Source organism: Podarcis muralis, chromosome 8 (assembly GCF_964188315.1).
Source record: "Podarcis muralis chromosome 8, rPodMur119.hap1.1, whole genome shotgun sequence".
In the NCBI taxonomy this organism is placed as follows: Eukaryota; Metazoa; Chordata; class Lepidosauria; order Squamata; family Lacertidae; genus Podarcis; species Podarcis muralis.
The window spans coordinates 42,161,617-42,179,364 of NC_135662.1; the positions used below are offsets into that span (position 1 = coordinate 42,161,617).

Here is a 17,748-nt window from a genome sequence, read left to right on the forward strand (position 1 = left end):
GTATAATATTTCTATAATTAAATCTTCATTCATTTTTATGGGCTAACATTTTTCTCCCTTTTCATTTGTAGAAAATTATACATTTGCAGATATCGTTTTTGGAAGTGAACAGGTATACATGTCATTTTTTTTAATGCATTTATACAGTGGTGTAATACAACCACATGAGCAAAGCATTTATTCCAATAAATGATCTTGGGTGATGGGAAAAAACCTTGCTAAATCTAAAACACAGAAAAGTCAATGGTCCAAGTACCCATGTACTGAATAATAAAATAAAAATAAAGTATTTATATGTTTGATGTAGTTACTCACAAAGCTCAGGAGCGCTAATGTGCCTAAAGGCATTTTAAAAACATGTGATAATTACTCAAGTACAATCACATTCTCTCTTCCACATTGTATACGCAGTTTTAGACATAAGCAGAATATGACCACAATCAATGTGCACGTCTGAATATTTCTTGGCCTTTGTTCAGAACAACTCTGCTGAACTGAACTGCTTTTTAAAAGTGCAGTGTGCGAGTGCGCAATTACAAGCATACAGTGGTACCATTTGCCTTTTTAAATAAAATTCTTGCGGTAAATCCCCAGACTGTTTTGGAACTGGAGGAACATGATGAACCATTTGGGGTTTCTGTAGAATTATAATTTGAGAGGCAACCTCTGAATGCACATCACTCTTGGATTACAGTTTATAGTTTGTTTTTCAAACAAATATTTTACTGGCTATTTCTGAAGAACAACACCTCTGTTCCTTTTTTTCCATAGATAATCAGTTCAACCAGTCCATGTGCAGATTTCTTTTTCCGAAGCTTATATTCTGACTTAAAAAGAACTCGATCACAGCAAAGTGTGCACACATCACAAGGAGCTGCAAAACCGTCTCCTGACAATGCTGTCAGACTAATACAGAAGTGCAGTGAAGTGGATTTGAACATCATTGTACTTTGGAAAGTATGTATAAAATATAATATATTTCCACAGATAAGCAAAACAGTACAACCTAAGCATACAAAACAGTAGAGATGCTGTTTAATGTTATTGACTGACACAGACCTAGGAGACCGGGGCCATTTTAAAACACTTCCTAAAGGATAGCAGTATCAGCCCCTGGTGAATGTGTCTGGAGATGAAGTTCAACAGAGAACACCCTGTTTCCAGTACTTTACATGTTTTTAAATATGTCATTTTAAGGGTTCTTTATAAATGTGTTTAATAACCAAATAAAAGTATCGGGATGGCTATACTCTGTTAACACTACTCAACAATATATTTTACAATAGATCTATAACAGGTTATTATTTTCACTATATTTGTGTCCATTCTTAGCTGTCACTATTTGGAAAATTCCTGTTACAACTTACACCTTACAATTTTGTTTATGTTGTGATCTTTTTCAACCTTTTCCTCAAACAGGCATATGTGGTGGAGGATAACAAGCAACTCATTTTGGAAGGGCAGCATCATGTTGTGCTTCATACAGTAGGGAAGGAGGCATTTTCTTTCCCTCAAAAACAGGTATCATGGAGTAATTACTTATTTTTGTTTTTAAGAAAAGCAAGGGTTTGTTTTTTACACACAAGCTTTATTGCAGTCCATAGACCCCAAAATACACAGTACAACAATAGTATATATCAACAGTTATTAAGGTGTAAAATCTGCCTTGCTAGCATTTTAATAGATGAACTTTGAGAAATATTTGGGGGGAGGAAATCTCCTTGACCAGATGGATTTCAGGCAGAATTCTATAACATAGTATATATTAGAAGTTCCATTATTAAGAACACAATGAATGTAGGAGTACTGAGATACTGCCAAACGCTTGGAATGAAGGTTGAAGTAGGGTGCTGCATGGGGGGGGCGGATGTGAAGATGGCCTATTGTATTAACCTGTTTTCTTGAAGCATGTCTAAATAAAAGTTATTTTGAGTCAAGTGCAAACATAATGATGACTTCCTTCCAACTATAGATCATGACTCAACCTCAGAAAATGTTTCCTCCCTGGTGCACATATTAACCACGATTAAGGCCAGCCAGGATTTCCCGTAGCAAAGGATCTTTAACTAACTTTAATTAGCATATTTGTGGATGGTGGAATATATTATCTTGCTCTGATACCTTTGTTTTTTTAGGGTTTTAAAAAAATACTCGGGAATTCTGACTGGGAAGACTTGGAACAGGTATGGGAATCCAGGGGAAAGATACATTTCTATAGTGCTGTATGGTCACCATTTCTGTTATCTGTTTTAATAACCTGCTGTTATCTCATCCTCCCTCCTCACCAAACAAGCTGGGTGTCACCACAAATAGCTTGATCTCTGCTTTTGACTTCCTTGCCTTTGAATAAATTCTTCGGAGGCTTGACACTCACACTGCTCTTAAAATTCTATTCTCCATGTAGGAAATTTATATATACTCTTTTCCCATCTCCTCCCCAATTTGTGCATAAAGTGATGTAGAGAATGACCCTACACCAGATTAATAAGAATTCAGTTCTTTCATGAGTAAAAGTATTTGGGGTTAGGTTGTTCTTATGCTTAACTATAGTGTCATTTCCCCCCACAAGGCTTAACTATCGGTAGCCTGTGCAATTCTTTCAAAGGCAGTGTAACACAATAATCTGTCCCAGTGAGCAGTAGAGGTGCCATATTCTCCCCTATCTGCAACTTCCAGGTTAACCTCAAAGGCACATAAAGTGCCTTTCAGTAATTTTCTCTGGAGGTTACTAGCACATGAACAACAGTAGTCAAGCTGTCCCAGTCCAAAAATGGGTCATAGATGTCTTACCATCTCAAGTTGGTAAAAAGCACTTGTAGCCACTGAAACCACCTGGGCCTTCATTCACAAGGTGACACTGAAAAGGCAAAGTTATTAGGTGTTTTGAGGAAGTATGAAGAGAGCCAATACTGGACACGGTTGCAGTCCTCTGGAAGGAACAAGTTTGGAGCTTGTGGGGTAGTCCTGGATCCAGTGCCGTCACTTGAGGCCCAGGTGGTCTCAGTGGTGAGGGGTGCCCATTTCCAGCCCTGCCTGTTTTGCCTGCTGTGGCCCATTTTGGACAGAGATGGTTTGGCCATGGTATCCCTATGCTCTGGTAACTTCCAGATTGGATTATTATTGTAATGTATCCTATGCAGGGCAGCCCTTGTAGATAACTTGGAAACTTCAACTGGTCCAAAATGCAGTGGGTAGGGTTGTCTTTAGAACTCATCTTGGACTACTGCAATGTGCTCTACGTGGTGCTACCTTTGAAGGTGACCCGGAAACTGCAATTAATTCAGAATGCAGCGGCTAGACTGGTGACGGAGTGGCTGCCGGGACCATATAACACCGGTCGTGAGAGATCTGCATTGGCTCCCAGTACGTTTCCAAGCACAATTCAAAGTGTTGGTGCTGACCTTTAAAGCCCTTAACGGCCTCGGTCCTGTATACCTGAAGGAGCGTCTCCACCCCCATTGTTCAGTCCGGACACTGAGATCCAGCGCCGAGGGCCTTCTGGCAGTTCCCTCATTGCAAGAAGTAAGGAAACCAGACAGAGGGCCTTCTCGGTAGTGGCGCCCACCCTGTGGAACGCTCTCCCTTCAGGTGTGAAGGAAAGAAGCAGCTACCCTCTCTTTAAAAGACATCTGAAGGCAGCCCTGTTTAGGGAAGTTTTTAATATTTAATGCTGTATTGTTTTTAACACTTGATTGGGAGCCGCCCAGAGTGGCTGGGGAAACTCAGCCAGATGGGCGGGGTATAAATAAATTATCATCATCATCATCATCATCATCATCATCTAACCACTTTTCTTAAGCATACACATTGCCACTTTGTTTCTGGGTCCAATTCAAGTTGCTCATGCTAGTGTTTAAAGCCCTGAATGACTTAGGCTCCAAATAACTGAAAGATTGCCTCCTTCCCTATAGTTCCTCCTGGGTGTTAAGATCAGCAGAGGGGGCCCTCTTGGTTGTTCCATCTCCTGCAGAAGTTTGATCGTATTGGACATTTCTTCTGCATTTGTTTTAAGGAAAGAATAAATGAACAGTTTTTTTCCTCTTACATGATTTGAATAAAATCTCTTATGTATTTCTCACATGCGGGATTGAGTTCTTCTTGATTTTATACCACTTTGCTTATTTAACACTTGTATTCCAGGAGTCATCGGAGATAGGGCTCTTCAATTTTTTTCGGCCGGAAAACACATCGGTACCTGCTAGGCCATCTCTGGATCAGTTTTCCAGCCTTATTAAAACTAGTCTTCATTATCCAGAAACCTATAACCACCCATTTCATCAAAAAAGGTTTGAATGCTTCTTTGTTCTAATTTAAGGAATTTAGATATTGTTGAATGTGATGCAAGTAGTCTTCAGTGGAAGAACTATGCAGTGCAACACTGAACTACAAAGAACGAAAAGAAATGACCATTGTAATAGTTAGCCTTTAATTTTAATAGTTATTTAAAATTTAAAGGCTATTTTTCATCACTGTTAAATAATATCACAAAGGCCTCTTTTGAAGCAGAGTATTTGGGAGGGATCTTGAGTATGGGAAGCTGGTGTAACTCTTTTTTGCTGACATAAATTCTGCTGGGTTGCTAGGTCACATGATCAAGCTGAATGGTGTAAGGATCCACAATAAGTCGACCCTGCCTGGTCCTGCCCCCACCGCTCCCCCAGGATGCCCATTTTCAGGACTTATACTGGTGTAAATTCTGTTGGTCCTTCTGGCTGAAGATCCACCACATCCTAACTAACTCATTGAATTAGATCTGGGGTTAGGCTTCCATCCTTTGCATTCTCAAATTTTGAATAAATTCAAGAGCTGAAAGAACCATGGGAGTTTCTCATGCTAAAGATCATTTTTTTAAATCAAAACTTCAGCCAGCATAAACTAAGAACAACCTCATTCAAAATGTTGCCTTCTCTTATTGTGTTTTAACACCCCATGTAAGGTGGGGGTGAAGATATGGTCATGTGTCTAGTTCAGCAAAGAAGGGTACAGCAGCCTCTGCTTCAGAGTGCTGCATTCTCTTTGGTTAAACACTTGTTTCTAGCCTCATGTTGCCACTTTGCATTTGAACCCAGAAAGGAGAATGGAGGCTGTTGCAGAGCAGCTTCATTATAATTTCCCATCTAGCTGAAGAATAATGATTCCTTTCTTTATTAAGAATTGTGGATGAGACAAAAGTAGCCCCACATGTTGCTAGGTTGCCTGAGCATTTTGGCACAAGAGCATAATGTGCTATAGATAATTCTGCCATCAGTGGACAATCCCTGCTCCAGAGACCTTGTAATTGAAAGATGTTTGTGAACAAACACAGGTAACATAGCTAAGATGGTGATTTATTTTGGAATTATAACTGAAGGGTTTGGCCTCTGGCTGATTTTAAGTGAACAGAAGTCTTTTTCATTCTTGTTAATAAAGGTGCATATTGTGTTGTGTAGTTGTGTTTTCCAAAGTCAGAAGTATCAGGACAAAGCTTCTAATGAGACTTTTCTTTTGTAGCCTTTGTATAGTACCAGTCACTCTTCTACTTTCAAATTGCTCTCAGGCCGATGTTGATGTGATCATTGACTTGCGACATAAAACAACAAGGTAATATTCTAAAGCTAAATTTTATGTTAATGAAGCAAATCAAATTTAGATATTCACCTCTAGACAACATATCTTAATTAAAAGGGAAACCTGCTCTCCGTGTATGAACCACTTACTTCAATCTAAAGGTTTCTTGAAGGCAGTGGAAAAGTTACAAATGATGAAGGAGAAATGTTATCTAAACTTTCAGCTCAACAGTTTCAAATCTCTACTCACTTGCAAAGCTTCCTGGGTGATATTGTTGCAAGCAGTATCTTTCAGCCAGTATCTCTCATCACAAACTTAGGATAAAAAGAGTTGGGAATCATGTTTGCAGCCCAGACCTTGGAGGGGGTGGTGGTGGATAACAGTGTAATAAATTAGTCAGTAACTAAGTACTTCACATGTTTTCCAATTTATAATTTTGTGTTATGTAGGAGTGATTCAGAGGATTCCCTGTTAGATCCTACTATGAAATATTATTGTGAGGAAAGTCAATCCAGTTTGTTGACTCTGACATTCATAATCTGTTGGGGGAGATGTGTCTGGTTTTACTCCTCATATTATTTCCTTTGGTTCTCTAACATGCAGGCACATGCACACACACAGTGACACCAGTACAGTTCCAGAATGTGTTTCCACATATTGGACACTGTTGATGTTTCAGGACTTAGCAATTATAAATGTGTACTGTTGCAAAATTCAACCACAAAACTGGGAAAGCAACACTGGCAGGAAAAGGGGAGGAGGGAACTCCCAAGTGCTTAAAATGAGATTTATTCCAAGCCCAACACATATTGGAATAAATCTTTGCTTGGAGGGTCTCTTGCATTTAAGAATTGCTGCTAAAACATGTCTCTGAGTAAGAATTTGTTCTGAAACATGTTGGGCATAAATATTATTTCATGCACCTAAACTTTCCTCCCTACTTTTTCCCCTTACCAAATTCATAATATAAAAAAGGTTGTGTGTTGTTTGTAGTATAGATGACAACCAATTATGCTATTGTGCTTGTGTGCACAGTGCTGAACCTGGAAGTGGCAGAAAACGTCACTAAAATGGGGGGCAGGGCACACTTATATGTGCTTCGCTGATGCATGCAGGGGCCAGGAACGGAACCCCCACATTAAATGGTTGTCGACTCTAATGCTCCTTGAATTGAGTAAGGAAGTACATGTTCTCCTTGAGTTCTTGGTGGCCTTAGATACCATTGACCACAGTATCCTTTTGGGAAGGCTTGGGAAGGTGGGGTTTGGGGCAGTGTACTTCAGTGCTTCTTCTCCTACCTCCCAGACCATTTCCAGAAAGTGGTTGGAGTGAGGGGCACGGCTCAACACCATTGGCGTTTCCCTGTGGTGTCCTGCAGGGTTCAGCCTTGTCCCCCATGATATTTCACAACTCTCTGTAGCCACTGGGGGCTGTCATAAGGAGATATGAAGTGAAGTGTCACCAGTATGCAGATGATACCCAACTCTATATTTCTGTTCCAACTGAATTGGGAGAGGGGGCTGAAGTCCAAGACTGGTGCTTGGAGGCAGTGATGCGCTGGATGTTGGCCAACAAATGAAAACTACTGATGTGTTCAAGTTCTCAAGTTTAGGAGGTGGAACTAGATGGGGCTGTATTTCCCTTGAAATAGCAGATTTGTAGGTTGGGTGTATCCAGCGTCATCACTGGAAACTTAGGTAGCTAGGAATGTCTATTTCCATCTTCAGCGGGTTCATGAAATACAACACCTTTTGGACAGAAATGACTTGGCCATGCTAGTCCACGCTCTGGTAACTTCCAGATTAGATTATTGCCATTCACTCTATGTGGGGCTACTCTTGAAAACTACTCGGAAATTTCAATGTTGCTTTTTAAACTTCTGTAACCTGCCCTGGAACCTTGTGGTGAAAGGTGGTAAGAATTGAAATAGTAATAATAGGCTGCAAACTTTGGAATGCATTAAACTGAAATTCCTTGTAGTGTGGATAAATAAGCAAAAAGCTAGTATAAATATAACTGGTTTTATTATATCCCAGTATGCTTTGATTAAATTATTGAATCACTGTCACTTTGGCTAAGTTACTCATAGGTTTATACTAACACTTTGGGGCATGAGCCGAAGAATATGACATGTTTTCTCTTTTCCAGTCCAGAAACACTTGAAATCCATGGTTCCTTTACTTGGCTTGGGCAAACACAATACAAGCTTCAGCTGAAAAGCCAGGAAGTATCCAGCCTGCAGTTAAAGGCCTGTTTCGTCCACACAGGAGTTTATAATCTTGGAACCCCGCGAGTTTTTGCCAAGCTTTCGGACCAGGTTACTTTGTTTGAAACAAGTCAGCAGAACTCGATGCCAGCACTGATCATCATTGGCAATGTTTGACTTGCTGCAGGTTTATTTAAAACCAAAAAGAAAAGAAGTGTTTTGAGTACTGTTACTTACTTCATTACTTTTAACCTGCAACCTTGGCATATGAACTGTTAAAATAGTGTAGATAAAATTCCAAACTATTACAAGTACTTGTCTCCTTCTGTTTCATAATGCCTGGTACATTAGACTTGACAGAACATTTATTTTTTAAAAAGTATTCCATAAATTAAGTGGAAATACACAACATTACTGGTGATATCCAATGTTAGTCATGCTCAGAACAAACCCAATGAAATCAATTGACTTAATTTCTGTGGGTCTACTTCATGTAACTTAATTGGGTATCATCCTCCTCGTATCAGAATTGGAAACTCCTGTATACCTTAGACCCTGTCAAATGCAGCCATACTGCTGTTAAAACCGGTGTTAATATTTGTGGCTGCATTAGGAAGCAATTTAGGGCACAGAACCCTGCTGGCATTTTTATTTGTTTGTTTGTTCATGAACCATCTTTTCATAACATTTCTGTGAAGTTCAGTAAGATACAAAAATAAATCCTACACAGTTTTTCATTTTCCACTTTTAAAAAAGTGAAATTGGGATTTCTTTCATATTCTGATAGCCAGTCCTCTTTGCAAACTGCATATAACTCCACTTAATATCCTTTAAAAACAGAAAACCCCAGTTTAGATATGTTCTCATTCATCTCAGTACAAAATGCACTATTTCACAACCATTAAAGTTTGTCATGTAAACACATCCACTTTATTATGTAACTATAACAATTCAGATGATCTGTTTAAATTACCAGTTAATTAAGCTTTTCGATAAATGTATTATATTTATAACAAATGTGCTGTAAATAGAATAAAATGTGCACCATATTCACTGTATTGATTTATTTCATAATGTTTCTGAAATGATGACAGAAATTAAGTAGATGCCTGTTAATGGTTTGTTCTGGACCGTTGTCTTGCCTCAGTAATGAAGCAGATGAGAGCCAAGAAATTGAAGCTCAGTCCAGATCAAGATTGAGACACAAGACACTGTTAGTAGGCGGTACCCTAGACCGGATGGATGGGAGGTGGCTTGCTCTTGATGGGGTAACACTCCCTCTGGAGGAACGGGTACCGTATTTTTCGCACGATTGGACGCACCGGACCATAGGACGCACCTAGTTTTTTGGGGGGGAAATAAAGGAAAAAAATTTCCCCTTTATTTCCCCCCCAAAAGCAGGTCAGGGAAACCGAACCAGGTCGAGGAACAGCGGGATAGTGGCGCTGCGCCTCCCTGCTGTCCCCAAGCTTGTGGGGCTGGCCGATGTCTGTCCGGCGGGCGGGGAGCTCTGCTTCAGGGCGCCCCACCCGCCAGGCAGCAGGCTGCTATCCGCAGCGTGGGGAGCCCTGTGGGGAACTCCTGCAAGCTTCCCCACTCTGCGGATGTATGCCTGGCGCAAGGGGCGCTCTGCTTCAGGGCGCCCCACCCGCCAGGCAGCAGGCTGCTATCCGCAGCGTGGGGAGCCCTGTGGGGAACTCCTGCAAGCCTCCCCACTCTGCGGATGTATGCCTGGCGCGAGGGGCGCTCTGCTTCAGGGCGCCCCACCCGCCAGGCAGCAGGCTGCTATCCGCAGCGTGGGGAGCCCTGTGGGGAATTCCTGCAAGGCTCCCCACTCTGCGGATGTATGCCTGGCGCGAGGGGTGCTCTGCTTCAGGGCGCCCCACCCGCCAGGCAGCAGGCTGCTATCCGCAGCGTGGGGAGCCCTGTGGGGAATTCCTGCAAGGCTCCCCACGCTGCGGATGTGTTCCCGAAGCGCCTTGAGCTCTGCTTTCAGGGCGCCCGGCGCTCCGGGAAGCAGGCTGCTATCCGCAGCCTAGACACGGCTAGCGGAGCGCTAATCCCGAAGCCCCAAGCTTCGGGATTAGCGCGGCGCTTCGCTAGCCCTGGGAGAGCCACGCAACGTCGCGGGGCTCTCCCAGGGCTAGCGAGACCTTGCCGGCACCCAGAAGCTTGGGGCGCGCTGAGCTCCGCGCGCCCCAAGCTTCGGGATTAATGCAGCGCTCCGCTAGCCGTGGGAGAGCTGGGTCTCCCACGGCTAGCGGATAGCTTCCTGAAGCCTGGAGAGCGAGAGGGGTCGGTGCGCACCGACCCCTCTCCCTCTCCAGGCTTCAGCGAAAGCCTGCATTCGCTCCATAGGACGCACACACATTTTCCCTTGCTTTTTAGGAGGGAAAAAGTGCGTCCTATGGTGCGAAAAATACGGTATGTGGTTTGGGGATCCTTCTGGATCCACTGCTGTCGCTTGAGGTGCAGGTGGCCTCGGTGGTGCGGAGTGCCTTCCGTCAGCTTTGTGTGGTGGCCCAGCTGCACCAGTATCTGGACAGAAATAGCCTAACTTCTATATTCTTTGCTCTGGTAACCTCTAGGTTACATTACTGCTTCACATAATATGTGGGGCTGCCTCTGAAGAATGTTTGGCAGCCTCAAGTGGTGCAGAATTTGGCAGCCAGGTTGCTCACCAGGACAAGACGGTTTGAGCATATAACACGGATCCTAGTCCAGCTGCACTGACTGCAAGTTTCTGGGTGCAATTAATAATGCTGGTTTTTGACCTATAAAGTCTTAAATGGCTCAGGACTGCAGTACCTCAAGGACCACCTCTCCCCATATGAACTGACCTGGACCCCGTGATCATCATAGAGGCCCTCCACGAGAGTTCTAGAGGGTAGCAACATGAGAAAATCCCTTTTCTGTGGTAGCTGCCTGATCTCCCCAGGGAGGCTTGCCTTGCGCCTTCACTGCATAGGTGCTAGGTGAAAATGTTTCTCTGTAACCAGGCCTTTGGCTGATTACACATTCTATAGCCTTTTAAATGTGTTTGTGGGATGAGGTGTTATTGGTTTCTTTGGGTCTTTTTATGTATTTTGTGTTTTCATTTTGTATATGTTGTGAATCACCCTGTGATCTTTGGATGAAGGGCAGCACACAAGTTTAATAAATAATAATAAGTTAAGTGAAACAGAGTTGTAGGTTTGGGGTTTGAAGTGGGGAGCCCCAGTTCACCCATTTAGGACCACCCCCAGCTAAAAAGTAGGATTCTGCAAAGGGGTTCACAAGTTGGCTGGAGACAAATTAGGATCATCTAAAGCACTCCAATGTGAAGCTGGTTTGACAAACAACACATCAAACATGAACAGGATGCATATGCGTTTTGGATAATGTATGATCATGGATTAAAATCTCAGCACAGGAAATGCAGCAGGTGCACAATAAAACGGGAATGTGAACAACACCTGGGCAACAATTCCTTCTCCACCAGGGAAGCAAAGCAAAGAACAAAACAAAACAAAACAAAACAAAACACCCCTTTCAAAATGAGCCAGAAGTACTGTCAAACAAATCAGACATTCCCTTCTCTGTTTGAGTCTAGAGGAAAATCAGAGTAACACACACACCAAAACACTGCTTCAAATTGAAGCAGAAACTACCTTCGACATTGTCTCAAGAAGGGACTTTCAGGATTAGTTTGAAGCCAGTTTTGAGTCTTCAGTAATGCAGGTGTAACTATGTTTCTGTAAGGCACTTGAGAATCAGAGTTCTGACTTTGTGAGCTGCAGTGCACTGCTGATCCAGGATGTCATGAACACATCTGCCCCAAGTATAGAAATGCAGCATGAGTTTGGAAGCAGTCGGACAGCTGTGAGCAGTTCCCCTCCCCCTCCGCCTGACACAGAATGGAATGTAGATAAGGTGTCAGGAGAGAGTGGGAGGGAGAGAAATCAGCCCACTCAAGCAAGCAATCCCCTGAGCCCAAGGAGTAGACGTATGAGAAAGGTAATAGGTTCAGCATATTCTGCAGAACCAGGAAGCACTCCTTAGAAACACCGGCATGGACGCTTGGTTAGATGTCCGAGACTAATTGTTTGTATTGCAATAAATCTTCAAGCTAATTACAACTTGTGTGTTGTGTTATCAAGACGGCAGCCACACATAGAGAGAGAGCACACGCTTATCTCCAATATAAATATTCTATCTAAATCTAATCCAATATTTTTCTCCCCAATTTTTCAAATTACTGAGAAGTTTGTACTTTTTAAAAATAGTGGGGCAAAAAGAGAGTAACATGGGCTGCTTGCTTAGTATTTCAGCCTTCAAGGCAGCATACCATGTAGCATCAGAGTGCATTAGAGAGCTTTCCCCCCCAAATCCAAAGCCCATGTGACAACTGTTTCCACCCACACTGAAAAACAACCAAAACCACCACACACACACACATCCACAAACCTAACACCGATTACTGCCTATGAAGCACTATTCTGCTCATATTTGGATAGTGCAGAAAGAAAAAGGAAATGTGAAAAAGTTTTCTTGAGTCTGTGCCCTCCCCCCCCCCTGTTCCCCCTCCTCGCATGGATGCGTAAGACACTGTGGAAACAACAGTGCATTACTCTCTCCCACTGTGGATTTGGAGTTGTGAGTTTGCTCAGTGCAGGTACTCATACTGCTAAAGTCAGAGAACCATCCACAAAGCACTTTCTTTTGACAACTTGTATTTATTAAAACTCATACATTTTTAAAGCATCCCTTATCCATAAATACTGGTTTGCAAACCAAATGGTATTTCCTTTCAGTGCTGTTGAGAATTAACCTACCCCTCCTCAGAGCATGACATTACAGGACTAAAATATTACGCCCAAACTGTTTTCATTCTTGCATTTTCCTTCATTAACTTAGGAAAGTAGTATACCATCAAAATAGAGCCAAATATGATAACCAGAAAACTAATAAGTGTTTTACCAACATTGATCTGAGACTTTGGGAGGGCGCCATGTACATACACACTGAAAACCGTTGTTAGGTCACAGTAGCTATAGTGTGTATCTACAACAATGGCTTTGAAGACATATATGCCATTGTACTGTGGAAATAATATTCTGTTCTTCTCATTCCTGTTTAGAACATGATACGGCCTGGAAGCTGATGGCAAAGGCCCATTTTCTTGGGGAATCTTACAATTTTCATAAAGCAATCTGTTCCACACATCACTTGGCTCTTTTCCAGGATCCTCTGCCATTATAGTGATCCAGTTCTGCGCTGCTGTCCTACACTCGGCTTCTACTTCATTCAGGAGATAATCATAATTATGCATGCCATGTATTTCATACAGTACAAAATCAGCAGAAACATATTCTATGAATTCATCATTGTCCCACAGCTCAAGAACGGGGAGCCATGGGCTGTCATAGTACAACAGAATAGGACATCTCCAAAGATCATAACGATAGGTAATGTTAAGGTTTGGCTGTGACAATTTTTTCCTGCCAAGGAACTGTGGGTCATATACCTTTCGATCAATTGAATAAACAAAATTATTCTGCAGCACAATATCCTGAAAGAGACCTCTGTTGCATGCTGTTGTACTCTCAGCAATTTTGATATGTTTCTTAGGTGAACAGCCCACTACAATAAGGGCTGTAATTGGATGCATGTCAATACAGAATATGGCTTTGTTGTAGATATCCACCGTGACGGTGGATATCCTGCTTGAGTAAATAGTATCCTGAAACTCGAGTTGAGACATGCCCGAGAAAGCCTGTTGAAGCAGCCTAATATGTAGCCTGTATTTAGTGTTTCCATCAAAGGTAAAGCCATCCTGATCAATTTGTGCTTGAAATGCCAGTGCATGGGGATTGCTCACAGTTACATATGGATGGGTCCCAGTGCCCGGCTTGGGCACAAATGTGACATTAAAATGAAGTTCCTGCTTCATATCAATATAATATATTTTGTTATGGAAATTACCACTGAGGATCTCTACAGGACAGGGCTGCAGCGGTGGCCGTAAAGTCATGAGTGTGTCCTGTATGTTAATAATGCATTTCTGAAAATGATACAATGCAGAATCTGTGCTCGGAATAAGACTGACAAAAAAAAGCACCCCAATATTCTCAAACATCATCGCATCACAAGGGTCAGTGGGTTTGCCCTTGGTTTTATCACCAATGTATACCATCTGTGTTGATTCCATGTCCAGGGTTCCATAGAAAAGTTTCTGGTTCTTGGTGAGGGCTGCAATCTCATTTCTGTTGGCAGCTACATTACAAAGGCCTTGCACAGGTAATGTCACATTAACATATTTATCGGTGGGATGCACTGTTATCAGAGCAACATTCAGGCCGTGGTTGAAAGAGAACACGAAAGTGTCTTTTGTCCAAAGGAGAATAAAACCTCTCAGGCCAGGGGGAATTATGCCAATAACAGATTCATCTGCATAGAGTTTCATGTCGAATTCTGCACCTTGTTCTTGATGGGCTAAGTTCATATCTGTATATGTAAAATAAGCTTCCCCATCACCATCTGTTTTGTTGAGGATAACTCCAAGTTGTGCCAAGGAAACAAAGTTGTAGATACCAATCAGTGCATTTTCGTAACCAGCAGGGCTTGTTTTTACAAATCTGTATCCCCCATTTTTGGAGGTGAAGATATCAGTGGATTCAGTAGGCTTTCCAGTTGTATAAGCCACAATGAAATTGCTGGTATCGTAACAATTAATGTCCTTCAAAGAATAACAGCAGTCCATGTTTGTGATATCTGTAACGGGGCTATCGATGCCAGCTGACACTTTCCAAGTTTTCCATGTGCTATAGAAATACACATAGACCTTTCCATTTATTACGAAAAGCGCTCGATTGTTTTGCACAAAAAGAGCACTAGTGACTTCAGCTGGTGAGCTTTCTATTATAGTTGGAATGGTCATTGGCAAAAGACTGCTCTGAAAATTATCTTGGCTGAGGAAAACCTTTTCCCCAAGATATATGGCTGGAGGAGTCTGTCCTCCAAAGTAGAATGCCTCACATGGGTGTGGTATTAGACGAGGGTCCTTATATTTGTATGAGAGAACAGTGCCGTGTGATACCATACTTGAATTGAAGGAGACGCTTGATATAATCAGTAGTTCATGAGTGCATGGCCAAGAATCACCCCTATCCAGACACAGCAAAAAAATCACTAATATGATTACAGAACTGCTTGGCTTCCGCATTGCTGATTTCTGAATTATTCTCTCAAGCCAACCCCACAATGCATGAACAGATGTGTTCAGTGTGAATGCTGTTAGCTGTAGTGTTTTTAAACGTCTGTTTTGTTCCAGATTCTAATTCAGTTATTCTGAATTCCAAGTGGCAGTTGGCTGTTAGATGGGATGGGGTACCTGAGGAGATTTCACATGATGCTCATTATAGCTTCTGTGTTGTCTTGTTCCTGAATAAAAGATGATAAAATGGATTCTTTTAACCAGGAAACAGTGAAACCCCACTCTCGTTCTCTACACCCACAAGCATGTGCATGCAAAATATCACATCCACTCCCTGAACCGTCCTCTATTGCTTGTTTTTGTACCTGGCTGAACCAGAGGGATGGGGAGGGTTGCAGGGTCCACCACATAGGATTGGCTGAGAGACCAGCTCCATCTGTCTCCCTCTCTTCCTAAGCTCTTATTCAGGTGGCCGTTCCACAGTGGGAACGTAGGTTTCGGGGTGAGTTGATCATGGTGAGAGTTTGCCAAACATGCCTTCCTCTTAGCTTGTTTCTCCATTTCGTCCTGAGTTTGAGTGTCTTCAAAGTCCATGACACCTTTGGTAAAAGCTGTTCACCAATTGGAATGCTCCTAGGCCAGTGTTTCCCAATTGTCAGTGTTTGTTTTACTTTTTTTTTAGATTTGCCTTGAGAGAATCACTAAACCTTCTTTGTTGACCACCAGCATTATGCTTTCCATGTTTAAGTTCAGAATAGAGTAATTGCTTTGGAAGACGATAATCAGGCATCCACAAAACATGACTAGTCAAACAAAGTTGATGTTGAAGAATCACACTGGTGATCTTTGCTTCTTCCAGTACACTGGCATTAGTTTGCCTGTCTTCTCAAGTGATATGTAAAATTGTTCGGAGACACCGTTGATGGACTCTTTGAGGAGCTGGAGATGGCGTTTATAAGTGGTCCATGTTTCACAAGCATATAGTAAGGTTGGTAGTACAATAGCTTTGTAAACAAGCATTTTGGTTTCCCTGTGAATGTCCAAGTCCTCAAACACATTGCACTTGCAGAGCTCAGGCAATGCTGGATTTCAGCATCAAAGTCCACCCTTGTGGAAAGATAATTACCCAGGTAGAAGTGGTTGACACTTTCCAATGTTACATCATTGAGTTGGATTTGTGTTGCTGCAGTGGGTTTATTTGTGCTTGTTGGTGCAGCACTTTGGTTTCTTGGATGTTGAGCGATGGGCCAAGCTTTCCATAAGCTTATGTGAAGCTATTTAGGATGGTTTGATACTAGGACTATGTGTACTTTACCCAGTGGCAGGCCAGAGACATTAACCTTTATCTTACTCCATTATTGGGCTCTAGCCTTTCCTATTCCGATTAGGTTGTTACTTTAAAAGACAACTGTTCTATTAAGTTGCTGAGTGGTTGCTTCTCCTATCTCCTTTCAGATGGTCCTTAAGAGTTGTTTGGAAGCAATCCCGCTTAATAGGATCTTTAAGGGCTTGAGTAGTCATTTTGCGCCTTGGTTTCCTTCCTTGAAGCCTGCATTGAGGTATAATCTTGATCGCCATCGTGGAATGTATTAATCAGTGATCTGTCCATCAGTCATCAGTCATCGTCATAGCTCTGGTAAGGAGTACATCGCGGCGATCTTCAGCTCAGACATACAGTGGTACCTTGGTTTACAACCATAATCTGTTCCGGAGGTCCAGTTGTAAACCGAAACAGGTTGTAACCCAAGGCTGGCTTTCGCCATTGGGGCCTCCCCCCCCCCAATTGTTTGTAATTTTAAAAAGGGTTGTAATCCAAAAAAGGGGACACGCACTTCTGGGTTTGATGTGGTTGTAATCCAAAACGGTTGTAATCCAAAGCGGTTGCAAACCAAGATACCACTGTAGTCTAAGAGGTGCTAGTAGTACAACCGTGGGTGCCTCCATGATATTTTAATTTTTTTTTGGTCGAAATAGTGTGTTGGTAATAACAAGGTTGTGTGCTGCAAATATAGTCAAAAGTAAGATTCTGTTCTGGTTGCTGTTGCCAATTCCTTCTTTCCCAATAGATCGAAATCTCACCCAACTCTTGCATTAAATTCACCCAGGAGGATAATTTTATCCTCCTTAGGCTTATCTGATAGGATGGCATCCAGGCGATAATTTTTTTTTCTTTAATGTTTTCATTGGCATCCAGTGCATAAGCGCTTAAAATAGTAGCCTGTTGGTTTTTGGTAAGTTTTATTTGAAGGGTTGAAAGTTGCTCATTAATGCCGGTAGGGACTTCTGACAAGAGCTTTACAAGATAGTTTTTGATAGCAAAGCCTACCCCATGTATTTGACGTTCTTGTTCAGGTAGACCTTTACAGAAGAATGTGTAGAGGTTTTTTTTTATTCTTTCAGTTGTCCCTCTCCTGTTCTTTGAGTTTCTTGAAGTGCTGCAATATCAATGTTAAAATGTCACAACTCTCTTTCAGTGATGGCAGTCCTGCATTTGGGACGCTTATTATCTGTGTTATCCAGCAAAGTCCATATATTCCATGTTCCAAAGTTCAATTGTCTTTTACAACCGCTAGGTGGTGACCCCACTGGGTGTTGTAATCCAGTCAGGGGAAAAAGCGAGGCAGACTATGTTTAGGGCACCTTTTCTAGCCCCTCCGCCTTTTTGGGGTGGGTAGAGTAGATCCTAAACAGGGCTGCTCAGTTGTGGATACAGCTGCTGAGCTACTCAACTGTCTCGTTGAGTCAGAATGACTGAATCTGTATCCACTGCCCATGAGCTGGTTCATGATTAGGGGCTTCC

The 17,748-nt window shown here is 42.2% G+C and overlaps 2 protein-coding genes across 13 annotated transcripts in view; one reads left to right on the forward strand and one right to left on the reverse strand.

Moving 5' to 3' along the window:
- Positions 1 to 8,802, forward strand: part of TRAPPC8 (trafficking protein particle complex subunit 8) — a 52,508-nt gene extending 43,706 nt beyond the window's left edge. For 7 of the 12 annotated variants that reach the window (XM_028737084.2, XM_028737085.2, XM_028737086.2 and 4 more), the window contains 7 exons: positions 72 to 112; positions 772 to 957; positions 1,420 to 1,521; positions 2,136 to 2,183; positions 4,141 to 4,286; positions 5,491 to 5,580; positions 7,696 to 8,802. In XM_028737084.2, the coding sequence (XP_028592917.2) occupies positions 72 to 112; positions 772 to 957; positions 1,420 to 1,521; positions 2,136 to 2,183; positions 4,141 to 4,286; positions 5,491 to 5,580; positions 7,696 to 7,930 (848 nt within the window). In that variant the 3' untranslated portion in view covers positions 7,931 to 8,802. The remainder of the gene's footprint in view (positions 1 to 71; positions 113 to 771; positions 958 to 1,419; positions 1,522 to 2,135; positions 2,184 to 4,140; positions 4,287 to 5,490; positions 5,581 to 7,695) is intronic. The other 5 variants (XM_077933072.1, XM_077933073.1, XM_077933076.1 and 2 more) reach the window with 1 other exon arrangement.
- Positions 8,803 to 12,387: 3,585 nt separating this feature from the next.
- On the reverse strand, positions 12,388 to 15,030 carry CATSPERD (catsper channel auxiliary subunit delta). Its single transcript, XM_028737095.2, has one exon. The coding sequence runs from the start codon at positions 14,955 to 14,957 to the stop codon at positions 12,603 to 12,605; it is 2,355 nt and encodes a 784-aa protein (XP_028592928.2). The 5' UTR covers positions 14,958 to 15,030; the 3' UTR covers positions 12,388 to 12,602.
- Positions 15,031 to 17,748: the final 2,718 nt, after the last annotated feature.

Coding starts and splice junctions, on each gene's coding strand:
- CATSPERD (XM_028737095.2), bottom strand. CDS start 14,957: ATGCGGAAGCCAAGCAGTTCTGTAATCATATTAGTGATTTTTTTGCTG.